This window comes from Myotis myotis, unplaced genomic scaffold, assembly GCF_014108235.1.
Source record: "Myotis myotis isolate mMyoMyo1 unplaced genomic scaffold, mMyoMyo1.p scaffold_m19_p_1, whole genome shotgun sequence".
Taxonomy (NCBI): Eukaryota; Metazoa; Chordata; class Mammalia; order Chiroptera; family Vespertilionidae; genus Myotis; species Myotis myotis.
In genome coordinates this window covers 100,695,499-100,710,984 of record NW_023416313.1, presented here as the reverse complement: position 1 = coordinate 100,710,984, position 15,486 = coordinate 100,695,499, and the positions used below count along the sequence as shown (strand labels likewise).

Here is a 15,486-nt window from a genome sequence, read left to right as displayed (position 1 = left end):
TTATTTTAACATTTCTACTTGCTTAGGGAGATATGTTTAACCACAGACAGAAAAGCAAAACTCAGGGTTTGATAAATTAGCATAAAAAGAGTCAGAATCATTTGTGTAAGAATGAACAAATTTTGATTCCTTTATGAATTTTAGTTATTAAAAAAAGCAAACAGCACACTAAATAAGATTTTATTTTATTGCTTATAATTTATTTCTATTAAGGATTTTTATGCTTGTATTTCATTATATACTAGAGGCCCATATAAGGATTTCATTATGTATAGTGTAGATGTGTGTGAGATATGTCATATCAGGCTGCCTAAATTTACTCAAAAACATAATTTTACTTTAATAGAATTCAGTCCTGGAGAGATCCATTAATATAATAAAATTGAAATATAGATTAGTTTAAATGTGAATTCAGTAACTCCAGGGCCAAAGAATATTAGGTATTTTAGGTAGAAATTTTTATACTTATTCCTGTTACAGTTTCAACTTTCAATTTTTCTCCCCCTGCATAGAAGTGCTCGTGAAGTATTTATCATATATATATATATATATATATATATATATATATATATATATTAGAGGCCCAATGCACAAAATTCGTGCAAGGGGCTCTGAGGGCCGAGGCGGCATCCCCAGTTGCCGCCCCAGCCGTCGCAGCAGCAGCCTCGGAAGGATGTTCAGTCTAATTAGCATATTACACTTTTATTATTATAGATTTTTTTTTAAGGCAGATCACTCCAGATTGGTAGGTGGCAGATTTTTGTGGTTTATTTATTGATTTTTAGAGAGAGAGAAACATTGATTTGCTATTCCACTTATTTATGCACTCATTGGTTGATTCTTGTATGTGCCCTGCCCTGGGATCAAACCCACAACCATGGCATTTCAGGACAATACTAACCAAATGAGTTACCCAACCAAGGTCTTCTTTATCTTTATTCCCTTATTTACTCTTTCCCACAGGTTAGAAGGAGCGTTAGATTCAGAGTGTGGTGAAGGTCTGTTTCCTAGTTCACAGAGGGGTATCTCTTAACTGTCCTCACTTGGTGTGAAGGGGACTAGCTTATTACTCTCTGGGGTCTCTTTAAACAAAGGCCCTGATTACATTCAAGAGGGCTTTGCCCTCATGGTCCAATAATCACTTCCCAAAGGCCCTGTCTTAAACTGTTACCTTGGGGATTTGAACATGTGTTTTTGGGGACACAAATATTCAATCCATATTAGAACCCAACATGTCATGAGAAAGGGAAAGCAGAAACTGAAAGCCAGGTTTACCTGGTGAATTGTTTCCAAATCTGACTAAAATACTGCTGTAGGATGGGAGTTCAATTTAGGCATCAGACTGGGATTGGCACAAATGTTGGGGTCATAAAAGTTAAGACACTAAATAGAACCTACAACTTTTTCAAAGTATTCTTTGAAAAATGAGTACTGTGATCAAACTAGTGGCCCAGTGCACGAGTTCATGTACATTGCAAGGAAATTAATTAGAAGAAATATTTTAATATCACTATTTGCTCTTTATAATAGAAGTGTCAACCAAATTCAAGACTGACAATGACAGATCGAAACACACGTGTGCGATTGGTGCCAGCGAGAGCTTTATATGTATTGCACATGCCCGAGTCAACTTAGCCTTTTATAGATACAGAACAAACCTGCTTAGTTTGACCTGTTTTCTGATTTAGCTAAACTTTTTCCAGCCCAGTGAAGCACCCCAACTTCTCTTTCAGGTAATTGTCAGCAACACAGTAGTAAATATTAACACGAAGCATATTATTATAGCTCACGCAGGGAGAACAAAAGGTAAAATATTTAACTGTAGCAGTGTTTGACTATATTCTGTGCAGTGAGAAAACCTGAAGTCATTTCAAGGTCCACCATTTCTTCTTTTCAGTTGAGTCAAGTCTCTAAACTTTCTAAATCTCCGTTTTCCAGCTAATGAAAAGAAAATAGGATTCCACTGAGTCTCCTATTTACCTACTCCAGGACTTCTGTGAGAATCGAATGAGATGAGGCACGGGAAAATGCTTCACAGACATTTGGTTACAGTGTAAAGTATTTGCAGCTGGCTATGAAGCAAGCTGGCTCCTGGGCTGAAGAAACTGCAAGAAGGCTAGTCGTCACCAGGGAGAGGAAGCTGGGTGTTGCTACGTGATGTCATTACCCAGACGGAGGGAAGGACACTTAGCATATTAGCCTTTTATATATATATAGTTGCATTTTGGAAATCCATCTTTTGTAGATTTCTAATGCATATTAATGGCATGTTTATAGGTTCAGAAAAAAAAAATTATTTAACCTAGTATTTGATTGCAGAACCATTTTTTCCAGAAACACTACCAGCCCAAATAAATCAACATTCTAGGGCAATTTGGGAAACATTTGTTTTAGAAATTTGGTGGCAATTGGTAATATGCATAGCAAAATATAATTGTGATACAAACAAGAGATCAAATTGACATCTCTATAATTTTTTAAAATGACTTAATTTTTAAAAAAATTATTTGATTTATAGAAAGGAAGAGAAAGAAAAACATCGATTTGTTCCACCCATTCAAGCAATTCATTGGTTGATTCTTTTTAAAAAAATATATTTTATTGATTTTTTTACAGAGAGGAAGGGAGAGGGATAGAGAGTTAGAAACACTGATGAGAGAGAAACATCGATCAGCTGCCTCCTGCACACCCCCTACTGGGAGTGTATGTCCTTGACCAGAATCGGACCTGGAATCCTTCAGTCTGCAGGCTGACGCTCTATCCACTGAGCCAAACCAGTTAGGGCAATTGGTTGATTCTTGTATGTGCCTCTACCAGAAATCGAACCTACACCTTGGCATACTGGGATGACGTCTAACCAACTGAGCTACCTGGCTAGGGTCTATAAAACATTTTTCTTTCTGTCCCAGAGAGTAGATTAAATAACGTTAATCAATTTTATTATAAGTCAGCTTCTAATTGGTTTATTCTAAGAGACACATGAAATAATTTTACTTAAAAATTAATAAAATTTTAATAAAAGTATTATCAAAATTTAGTAAGTGTATAATATCCTCCTGACCAAAAAAAAATATATATATATCTTTTATGTGAATAAAAAAATACAGGTGCAATTTAATTTACTTTGTCATTGTTCCACAGACCTCCAAATGGTAATTAAATTACTATTTGGTAGCTATTATTTTCAAAATAACTACTTCTAAATTATACCTTTAAAATGTATAATTTCTCAACAAATTTAAGGTTTTATACCTCTGTTAAGAGTGGATGAACTTTCTTCAATTTTTCATTAAAATTGGAAGATACTTTTAATTGTGATTAATGCCTTAAAATATCTATTTTTTGTCCTTACATTCCTGAAAAAAAATCCTTATGCCAAAATGAGTCATTATAAAAATGGGTTCTCCAACTCAGCCAGCCAGCCAGAGCTGACACTTTCTTTTTTCTCTATCTCTTTTATGTTATGGTTGCTTTTTAGGAATATATTGATAACCAATTCTGAATTATACCTTAGTATATTAAATTGATCTTTTCTGTGAATTAGGGCCACTCAGTAGCAAAACTATCTCATTTATTAACACTATGCAAAATAAATCTTTCACTTAGTCCTTATAGCCACTCTATGAGGTAGGCATTTTTTCCATTTTATAAAAGTAGAAGGTAAGACTTGAACAGAACATATTTTTTTCTTTCTTTTTAAAATTGAATTTAGAGAGAGAGGAATGGAAAGAGAGAGAGAGAGAGAAACTCTATTTGTTCCACTTATTTATGCATTCATTCGTTTCTTATATGTGCCCTGAGGGGATCAAACCAGCAACCTTGGCTTATGGGGACAATACTCTAACCAACTGAGCTACCTGGCCAAGGCCAGAAAATTTTTCTTGATGTCATATTAATAATGATTAGTAACTTAATAATCATTTGAGCACTTTAAGTCAAACACTTACACAAATTCTTTATGTGTGTTATCTCATTGAATCCTTACAACCTTAGGAAGTAGGTCCTCATAAGGCTGTTACCCATTCTACAGATGAGAAAAGGAGTACACTGATAAGATTTAGTAACTGGCCCAAAGTTTCGCAGCTAATAAGCAGAACTGTAAAATAAACCCAGTGAATTGGACTCCACAGCCACAGAATTGGACTCTGCACTGCCTCCTATATGATTTTTCTGTCTTTACTGGGATTGCAGAGATTTTAACCCTGATTTGACTTCAAAACAACTTGCTATAGTGACAAAATGTTTCCCCACATATACTGTAAAGCAGGGGTCCTCAAACTACGGCCCACGGGCCACATGCAAATACAAATATTGTATTTGTTCCCATTTTGTTTTTTTACTTCAAAATAAAATATGTGCCGTGTGCACAGGAATTTGTTCATAGTTTTTTTTTAAACTATAGTCCGGCCGAAACCGGTTTGGCTCAGTGGATAGAGCGTCGGCCTGCGGACTGAGGGGTCCCGGGTTCGATTCCGGTCAGGGGCATGTACCTGGGTTGCGGGCACATCCCCGGTGGGGGATGTGCAGGAGGTGGCTGATCGATGTTTCTCTCTCATCGATGTTTCTGGCTCTCTATCTCTCTCCCTTCCTCTCTGTAAAAAATCAATAAAATATATTTAAAAAAATAAATAAATAAAATAAAAAAAATGGGTTCTTATTTACCTATTTGGGAATCCTCCAGCTTGCTAGAAAATAGAGGTGTAACTGTATTAAAATAAATTCTTATACCACTTGTCTTCAGCACATGCAAAATTGCCTTCTTTTGTATGCTATCCAGTCCTCAGCAATTTCATTCTGTGTGAGGAGTGTGCATGACTACGTGTTCCACCACTAGTTGTGGAAGAAATGTAAATTAAAACAATAATTAACAAATTAAATAAAATCAACTCCTTTGTACCCCCTCCCCCAGCATCAAAATGACAAAAAAAATGTGAAGCTATAACAGTTGGTTGTGGTAGAGGTTGGAAAGCTAAGCTCTTTATAGTAGACAGTGCTGGCTACCTATCTAGTAGCCGGGGGGGGGGGGGGGGGTCCCCTCTTTTCTAACAGAACTCCATCTTTTGTAAGAATGGCAATGTGTGCTCTGCTAAAAAAAATTTCTATTTCCATCTTTCTTTATAATCAGAAAATATAACTAGCAAATTATAAGTTGAGGGTTTCTTATAATGCTTTGCTCCTTTGACATAAACAGCAAGAAGGGATGGTACCTTTTTATCCTTCCTGGAATACAGATGTGAGATAAGAGACAAAGCAACCATACCATGACTGAAAAGATGAGAGCTAAAATTGATAAAAAAAGAAATCTGGATGCAGCCCAGGATATTTCAGATATTATAAAGTTGCTGTACTAGCCCTGAACTTCCTATACCAGAATTATCAGATGAGAAACAAAAATTCCTAATTTTTAAAAATCTCAGTTAAGTCAAGTTTTCAAATGCAACATTAACTGATAAGACTCATGAATTGCAACCTTACTCTTGGGAACTCGGACCAAAGAAAGCAAAGTTATGTACAAGAAGACAGTCACGGTAGCATTTTCTATACTGGATTAACACTGAAAACAAATTAGATATCCAACGAGAGAATGTTTAAATTATGGCAAGAAAACAACTTGGACTATTAAGTCGACATTTAAAAATCAGCTTTCTGAAGACAACAGAAAAGATTAAAATGTAAATTATGTCTGCTTTACTTGTAACTATTGGCAAAATTATTGGTTCCCTGTACCACATTTATTCCTAATCCTTTCCTACCTCTTATTAGAAAGCCTGGAAAGGCTTACAATATCATTTCTTGACCTTTCTTGGAACTAGAGGTGATCATCTTAAATACTTGTGGCCAACAGACGAGCACAAATCTGCTGTGGGTTTCTGGAGAAGGTTTTGCTGGTATGAGAAAGACTTAGATGTGTAAGGCCCTGCCTCCTCCCCTTTTCTGTTTTTGATAATAGAGACATAGCCTTGGACTGCAGAGGCCATTTTGTTACCATGAGGGAAAGGCCAAAAGAATCAGAGACTTGGTATCATGGAGTCACTCAACCAATGCCAGTAGCCAGCTCCTCTATACTTCTCGTTAAGTGAAAAAAAATAAACCCCTATTTGAGAAACCACTGCTACTAGGATCTTCTGTTACTTAAAAGAGGAAACATTTCTACCTGATAAATTACATATGAACAGAATATTTGACAGAAAAATTAAAGCAGTCAACCTATTAGGGTACTATTAAAAATAACTTGTTAACAGAAGTTTTGTGCAGCACGGCTTGGGTTGAGCTTCAACATATGAATCAGGGTCACAGTGCAATTCCCATCAGGGCACAGGCCTGGCTGGGGGTTGCAGGAGGCAGCTGATCAATGATTCTCTCTCATTATTGATGTTTCTATCTCTCTCCTTCTTCTTTCCTCTCTGAAATCAATATAATGTTTTTTTTTTAAATTTTGTACAATAAAGCATTTAAATAAAAATAGTGAGTTTAAATGCAAAATGTTTGATTAATTTTGCTGCTAAGAACACATTTGCCATTTAATCTAGACTTTTAATTCTAAGACCCTTTCTCCATTGTCTTGTTTCTTTTCAAGAGTCAAATAAAATTTTAGTAACCCAAATACACTTTCAATAAAATTTTATGTGTATATCTGTAAATAAACAATGAAGCAGTATCAAGGACATTTGTAAAATTTCACCATACAGTTTTACACATGGTAATAGAAAACTGTTCATTAGAAATTAGTGGGATTATCCAAAGATACTTCAGATGTTCAAATCCATACACTCTACATCCTACATATCAACTTCAGTTGCACAGATTAGGATGAAGACCTTTTACATGCTGTTGAAAATGTGATGCAATCTCACTTCATTGGCATTGTATTTCCTCAGACAGTCTGCCTTCATCACAAGTATCTTCTACCCCTGAGAGATCAGCAACATCAAGATGGCTCATCAGCTAAGTCACGTTGGTCAAAATACCTAGTAAAGAAATCATTGAATGTATGCTTAAAGATATTAATTGCAGCACTACTTAAAATAATATCAGAAGGCCGCAAACCACCCAAATGTCCACCAATAAGGCCTGGGTGAATAAACTACAGTACATCAATACAGTGAAGACTATGAAGCTTTTACAAAATATCTCTACTGTTACAGCATGACTTCCAGGATTTATTACGTGAAAAAAATGTACAGAATGGTATGTTTAATATGCTACCTTTTATAAGTGTGTGTAGGAATGCAGATATATATACTTGCTTATACTTTTTAAAAAGAATAAGTGGAAGGATAAACCAAAAATTAATAATAAAATGGATAATTACAGGAGAGAAAAGAGGCTAGGGAGGATAAAGGTGGATTCTAAAATACTCCAAATGTACATTGAATTAAAATTTAATCTTGGAAAAATGTAAATATTTTTATGTAATTATGAAACAATAAAAAAAACCACATGAATCAAACTCCACAAAATGAATCTTCCCATATATCAAGTTGGTAGTATAATCACACAGAGGAGAATATTTTCAAATGACCTTAAACACAGTGTTCTGATATATGTTTCTAGTAAGATATTCCAGGGACAAAAAATAATGCATTCTTAAAATGATTTCAATATTTTTACTGTCAGTGACATTGGTAGCAGTGTTATTCTGAAATAATTATGTGCATACTACAGGATAAAGCCATAATTATATTAACACTGTTCGAAACCAGAATTTTCAGCATAGGATAAAAAGAAATACTAAAGAAAAACCCCAGAATCTTAAACTAGAACTGAAATATCAATTTGAACTCAGAATTTTCTTTTTCTAAAAAATACATAGTTCCTAGCTGTTCACTGAAAAGGACTCAATGCACAACTAATTCTCTAGACTCGAAATACCATCTTCTACTTGAAAAGAAGAAACAGTACTCCCAGGAGAAAAGACTGATTGTAGACCCAGATCCAGAAATACTCAAAATACATGAATCATCTTGACATACCGAAAGTAAGACAACTATAAAAGACCACCAGGATTGTAAAACAAAAAGCATAGGAATTGACCTGACTGGCCAAAGATGGAACAACCTGAGCATCAAAAATACTGATTGCAATGGACTGAAACATATCAAATGTTAAAACCCCTAAATGCAAAACAATAATCCCAAAACAGAAACAATCTTATTGGTCAATTTTGGAGATTGCTAGGCCACAACTTCATTATTTTCCAAAAATTAGTGATAAATGGAAATAATACTGCCTGTATCCTATTTTTTTTTTTGGGGGGGGGGGTGTAAACTATATTTCAGGGTAACCAAATTGATGAAGAGAAGTTATGTTTTATAAAAATATAGATAAATATAAAAACCAGCATTTTCTAATCCTAAGGAAATAATGGATCTATGTAACAATCATCAATGGCTGATAAAACCAACAGGTAAAAGCTATGGATTTTACCTGAACACAGTGATCAACTTTATCACCACTAAAAGTCGGACAACTGGACATTATGTGCCTCCTGATGTAATACAACAGCGTCCATGGAGTCTTGTCAAATAAACAAAAACACTATACTGGTATACAGGGTGTCCCCCCAAAAATGTATACGCACACTTTGAATAATTATAAAGGCAGTGTTTATGAAAATACATTTCATTTTCAAAACTGAACTATCAACTGTTAAAGTGTATTACATTTCTGGGGGACACTTGTATAATCAAACCTCTAGACCTGTGATGGTGAACCTATGACACACGTGTCAGAGGTGACACGCGAACTCATTTTTTTTGGTTGATTTTTCTTTGTTAAATGGCATTCAAATATCCTAATAGACAAACGTGGCAATTGACCATACCTTCGCTACGCCTCCCATTGGCTAATCAGTGTGATATGCAAATTAACTGCCAACAAAGATGGCGGCTAATTTGCACACTACAGGCAGGGCGGGACAGTGCAGCCGCCAGCGCGAGCCGCCATCCCAGGCCGCAGGCCGGCCCCAGAAGCCCCAGAAGCCGGTGATCAAGGGGAGATGGGAGTCCCCTGCCCAGGCCTGACACCTCTGGCAGAGGCATCAGGATTGGGCAAGGGGCCGATCCGGCAATCGGAGGGTGATGGAGGTCGATGCCTCTGGCTGAGGCATCAGGCTTGGGCGGGCGGTGGAGCCGGCAATCGGAGGGGTCTGGGGGTCCCCTGCCCAGGCCTGATGCCTGGGCCAGAGGCGTCAGGCCTGGGGCGGGGGGTGAGGGAGAGGCAAGCCAGCGATTGGTGTGAACTACAGAGGAAACACCTTTTCTGACCGCTCATTGGCTAAGCTCCCTGTATGCCACTGGTAATATTCTTAGTAATTTGGGTAATAAGAATCCAAAAAGGTGATCTAGGGTTTTTCACCACACTCCTAGCGACAAAAACGAAGGTCCGCTGCTGGAGGGCTAAGAAATGTCATATCCTGCCCTAGACGGTTTGGCTCAGTGGATAATGCCTTGGCCTGCCAAAAGCAGGGTCTGAGTTCAATTCTCACCAAGGGCGTGTACCTAGGTTATAGGCTTCTCCCTGGCCAGGGCCCAGGTTAGGGCTCATGCAGGAGGCAACCAATCAAAGTGTTCCTCTCACTTTGATGTTTCTCTCTGTCTTTCCCTTTCTCTTCCACATTCTTTAAAAATCAATGGAAACATATCCCCAGGTGAGGATAAAAAATAATAATAAAGAAATTATTATTATATGAAAGACACATCTTGAAAATGCCTAAAAAAAGTTGTCATTTTTTCATGGTGAAGGGACTGGAGTCCATATTGATGAAAAAACCTCGCTGGCTGTGGTGACTGGCAGTGGCTGCAGCAGCGGGGTGATGGGGCTCGTGCCTTGCCCTGATCAGCCTGGTCACCTCCCACAAAGGGAGGTCAGACTGCGGCTTAGGCCCTATCCCCAAGGGGAGCAGAGAGCAGGCATAAGCCATCACTAGGACATCCTCTGAGGGCTCCCAGTATGTGAGAGGGGGCAGGCTGGGCTGAGGGACACCCCCCCCCGACAGTGCACAAATTTCGTGCACCGAGTCCCTAGTATAAAATAAATATCAAAAATATGTCTGTTTTACTATGGTTGTAAATATCAAAAAATTTCTATATGTGACACGGCACCAGAGTTAAGTTAGGGTTTTTCAAAATGCTGACATGCCAAGCTCAAAAGGTTTGCCATCACTGCTCTAGACCTACCTACCAGTTACAGAAAATATGGGGGATGAACATCCTGGTGAACAGATAATCCTATCTAATAATAGACAAATATGGTCATTGACCATACCTTCGCTACGCCTCCCATTGGCTAATCAGCACGATATGCAAATTAACTGCCAACAAAGATGGCAGCTAATTTGCATACTGCAGACAGAGTGGGACAGCGCTAGCCGCCAGCGCGCCGCCATCCAGGGCAGGCCGGACCCAGAAGCCCCAGAAGCCGGTCCCAGAAGCCTCAGAAGCCGGCCTGCCTTGCCGCCTGGATCCCTGGATCTGGAGTCTGCAAGGCAAGCCGGACCCAGAAGCCCCAGAAGCTGCCTGATATGGTAGTAACTCTATCAGTAAGCACTCTGAAAGTCAATGGTATAAATGTACCAATTAAAAGACAGATTAGGAGGGTGAATCAAAAACAAAAACCCACTTTAAATATAAAGACACATATAGATTAAAAGTAAATGAATTAAGCTGTAGCCTGTTTTGCTCAGTGGATGGAGCATTAGCCTGTGGACTGAAGGGTCCCAGGTTCGATTCCAGTCAAGGGCATGTACCTCAGTTACTGGCTTGATCCCCAGTCCCTATCAAAGCATGTGCAGGAGGCAACCAATCAATGTGTCTCTCCCTTTCCCTTCACTCTCTCTAAAATTCAATGGAAAAATATCCTTGGGTGAAGATTAACAAAAACGAAGAAAATGGATTAAGTAACATTAAAGAGATTATAAGAAAAATATATTCCAAATTTTGTTAGTTGTATAATGGTTATGTTTAAATTATTAACACCTAAGAAATTGGGTGAAGGGTACATATAATATGCTGTAGTATTTTATAGTTTTTTTTACATGTATGAGATTATTTCACATTAAAATATTAAAAAATTAAAAATTAATAACATGTTAATTGAAATGTATCTGCATTACATGAAAAATCTCCTAATTGCTTCTAGCATAATTTATTAAATTGTGCTAAAATTTACAAGGGTTCGCCGAAACCGGTTTGGTTCAGTGGATAGAGCGTTGGCCTGCGAACTGAGGGGTCCCAGGTTCGATTCAGGTCAGGGGCATGTACCTGGGTTGCGGGCACATCCCCAGTGGGAGATGTGCAGGAGGCAGCTGATCGATGTTTCTCTCTCATCGATGTTTCTAGCTCTCTGTCTCTCTCCCTTCCTCTCTGTAAAAAATCAATAAAATATATTTAAAAAATAAAATAAAATAAAATTTACAAGGGTTCAATTAAAAAATATCTTAATTCTAAATGATATAATAGAAAATATATAGTAGTGCAGTTATAAGCACTTATCTAAAAATAAAAATTTAAAGCAGTGAATTTAAAGAAGGGATTAGCCAAAGAAAATATATGCACAACCCATGGACACAGACAACAGTATGGTGATGGCCAGAGAGAAGTGGGGGGCAAGAGCTGGGTAGAGGGGGCAAAAGGGGGGGAAATAGGGACATCCTATAGCCTACCTAATAAAAGACAAAAAGGGTAATTGACCATACCTTCGCTATGCTTCCCATTGGCTAATCAGGGCAATATGCAAATGAAATGCCAACAAAGATGGGGGCCAGCAGCCACGCAGCTGAAGCGAACAGGAGGCTTGCTTGCTCCAGTGACGGAGAAAGCCAAGGGTCCCTGCCTGCCACGGCCCAGCTCTGAGCTCCGAAAGCAACAAAGTTTCAATTATAGAAGCTAAACAAACCCCAGATACCTGCTTTCAGCCGCCGTGGCCACTGAGCAGGAGCCAGCTCTTACTCCAGTGATGGCAACAAAGTTTCAATTATAGAAGCTAAACAAACCCCAGATAGCTGCTTTCAGCCGCCGTGGCCACTGAGCAGGAGCCAGCTCTTAGCTCCAGTGACGGCAACAAAGTTTCAATTATAGAAGCTAAACAAACCCCAGATACCTGCTTTCAGCAGGCTGTGGCCTCAGAGCTGGAGCAAGCAAGAGCTGGCTATCAGCTCCAGTGATGGCAACAAAGTTTCAATTATAGAAGTTAAATAAATCCCAGAATAAAAAAGAAAAAAGAAAAAAAGGAGAGGCTGGGAGCTTCAGTTGTCGGCCAGCCTGAAAACGGCCCTCAGACTCTCACCCAGACTGGCCAGGCACCCCAGTGGGGACCCCCACCCTGAAGGGGGTGTGACTAGCTGCAAACAGCCACCAGCCCCTCAGCCAGGCTGGCCAGGCACACCAGCGGGACTCCCACCCTGAAGGGGGTGTGACCAGCTGCAAACAGCCATCAGCCCCTCACCCAGGCTGGCCAGGTACCCAAGCGGGACCCCCACCCTGATCCGGGACACCCTTCAGGGCAAACCAGCTGGCCCCCACCCATGCACCAGGCCTCTATCCTATATAGTAAAAGGGTAATATGCAAACTGACCCTAACAGCAGAAAGACTGGGAATGACTGGTCACTATGACACACACTGACCACTAGGGGGCAGATTCTCAATGCAGGAGCTGCCCTTTGGTGGTCAGTGCACTCCCACATCGGGGAGTTCTGCTCAGCCACAAGCCAGGCTGATGGCTGCCAGTACAGCGGTGGTGGTGAGAGCCTCTCCTGCCTCCTCAGCAGCGCTAAGGATGTCCGACTGCAGCTTAGGTCTGCTCCCTGCTGGCAAGTGGACATCCCCCGAGGGCTGCCGGGCTGCCAGAGGGATATCTGATTGCCATCTTAGGCCCAATCCCCCGGGGAGCAGGCCTAAGCCAGCAGGTGGTCATCCCCCGAGGAGTTCCAGACTGCGAGAGGGCACAGGCCGGGCTGAGGGACCTCCCACCTCACCGAGTGCACAAATTTTTGTGCACCAGGCCTCTAGTAATAATATTAAAAGGCTAATATGCACATTGACTGAATGGCAAAATGACCGCACTGGACACCAGGGGGCAGACGCTCAATGCAGGAGCTGCCCCCTGGTGGTCAGTGCACTTCCATATGGGGAGTGCCACTCAGCCAGAAGCTGGCTCATGGCTGGCCAGCCGTGGTGGTGGCAGGAGCCTCTCCCACCTACGTGGCAGCACCAAGAATGTCCAACAAATGGTTTAGACCTGATCCCTTGGGGGCCTAAGCCTTTAGTCGGACATCCCCCAATGGCTCTCTGGCTGCCAGAAGGTTGTCTGACTGCAAACTTAGGCCTGATCCCCCGGGGAGTGGGCTTAAGTCGACAGGTGGACATCCCCCAAGGGGTCCTGGACTGTGAATGGGCGCAGGCCGGGCTGAGGAACCCCCACCCCTCCAAGTGCACAAATTTTTGTGCACCGGGCCTCGAGTCTATAATAAAAGCGTAATATGCTAATTTGACCAGACAGCCAAATGACCTTCCAGACGAAGCTGCAGTGGCGGGGGCCAAGGCAGAGGCAGTTAGGGGCAATCCGGCAGGCAGGCAGAGTGGTTAGGGGCGATCAGGCAGGCAGGCAGGTGAGTGGTTAAGAGCCAGCAGTCCAGATTGTAAGAGGGTGCAGGCCGGGCTGAGGGACCCCCCAACCCATGCACGAATTTCGTGTACTGGGTCTCTAGTAGTTAATAATTGCTGAACCTGAGTGATGAATTTGGTTTTGGGGAAAAGGGGATTGTTAGGTGTGATTGAATAATTGAATAGACACCTCCCCTGAGAACTGACCTTTAGACCACACCAGACATTCCCTTTAGCTTAGCACTTGTTAAGACCACATTCCACTTACTAAGACCATTATCTTTCCCCTCATGACTCGCCCGGAGAATTCTCTGCTCAATAAAAGCCTGCCTAGAGTCCATTACAACCTCTGACTCCCAGTCCCTGGGTGCTGGTGCCATTTTGGGGCTCAGTCCATCTGGGTTTCCAGATGACCTAATAAATTCATAATTCTTTGTGCGTTCCTCCTTTGGTGACCCTAACATTTGGTGCTGAAACCTAGGAGGGTTCCACAGGGAAGGGAAGTCTTCGCTGGTTTCGGTCATCCTGAGTTTGCTACCAGTAGGCAGGGGCAGCTCAACCTGGCCTTACTTCTGAATCCTACTCGGGTGACATGGTGACCGGATTCAATTAGGCCTCCCTCCCTTACAGGCCCTCCTGAACCAGCCAAGGATGACGCTGGATTGGGACCTCTTCTTCCCACTGCTGACCCCGCACTCAACACCGGCTAGTTTCATCTCCGGTAAATGACTACTGGATTTCCGATTTGCCCCTTGTCTCAGATTAAAGACTAAGCACTAGGCCAGAAATCCTATCCAGTCCGGCTTTGGCCCCTGGGACCAGGTCCCACAGTCTTCCACATCACAGGGGATGCCTGCCACGTGGACTAGACTGAACTCTCTCCAGAGCCTGATTAGTTGGTGGGGACGCCTTCCCTCTAGTCTTGCTCCCTGGGTCTCCATTTGTTGCTTACCTCCCCTTCCTAATTTACACCACAGGGAATTTTTTTCCATCCCCCCAGAAAACACATCTCTGTGATTTCTCCTCCATAACCTTAAAACGCTCAGCCTTTATAAAGAGGTCCAGGCAAAGCACCTGATCTTCTATATATACGTAAAACCCTAATATGCAAATAGACCAAATGGCAGAAAAACCAAACAACTGGTTGCTACCAAGGGGTGTGCGTGGAGCATGGGCGTTGGCCGTGGTGGGATGGTGGAGCAGGTGAGCGGGGGCGCCAGACAAAGATGGGGCACCGGTCGCTGTCATTGGGGCGAGCCTCTGGTGGTTACCGAAAATTCTTTGCTCCCGTGCACCACGGTCTCACCCAGAGGTCATACCTGCTGCCAGTGCCTGGCACCGGTCCCGATCGCCCCTCAGGGCTTCTCTACCTCCCCCTGCTCCTGAGGTGCAATCAGGGCCAGCAGCTGCTGCTTGCACCCACTGCCGGCGACAGCCCTACTTGCACCCACTGCTGGTGCCAGCCCCAATCACTCCGCACCATCAGCGGATGAGAGCGGGGCTGACACCATCAATGCATGGGAGCGGTGGTGACAGGAGTGGGGCTGCTGGCAGATAGGGGACCGGGGGCTTCGGCAGGAGAGGCTGGGCAGGGGCACGGAGGATGGGCCGAGACCTGCCCCTGTGCTCACTGCAGCCTCACGGCCCACATGTCCTTTCAAGGTGCATGAGTTCATGCACTGGGCCCCTAGTCCACAATATAAATTATTCACACTGGCCTGAGATTTTAACATTCTCCAGGACTTAGACAATTTCTGTCACAGCAATGGGAAGTGGTCAGAGATCCCCTACATCCAGGCCTTCTTTATACTCCCTAATCGTCCTCCTCTCAGTCAAACTTGCTCTACTCATCAAATCCTATTTCTCCACTCAAAGCCCCTTCTG

The 15,486-nt window shown here is 41.8% G+C and overlaps 1 protein-coding gene across 4 annotated transcripts in view; it reads right to left on the bottom strand.

Annotated features, from left to right (window-relative positions):
* Positions 1–2,788: 2,788 nt before the first annotated feature.
* GEMIN2 (gem nuclear organelle associated protein 2) overlaps positions 2,789–15,486 on the bottom strand; it is a 41,003-nt gene continuing 28,305 nt past the window's right edge. For 2 of the 4 annotated variants that reach the window (XM_036346388.1, XM_036346374.1), the window contains one exon: positions 6,605–6,968. In XM_036346388.1, coding sequence (XP_036202281.1) covers positions 6,929–6,968 — 40 coding nt within the window. In that variant the 3' untranslated portion in view covers positions 6,605–6,928. Of the gene's footprint in view, positions 4,025–6,604; positions 6,969–15,486 lie in introns of those variants that run through there. The other 2 variants (XR_004973653.1, XR_004973654.1) reach the window with 2 other exon arrangements.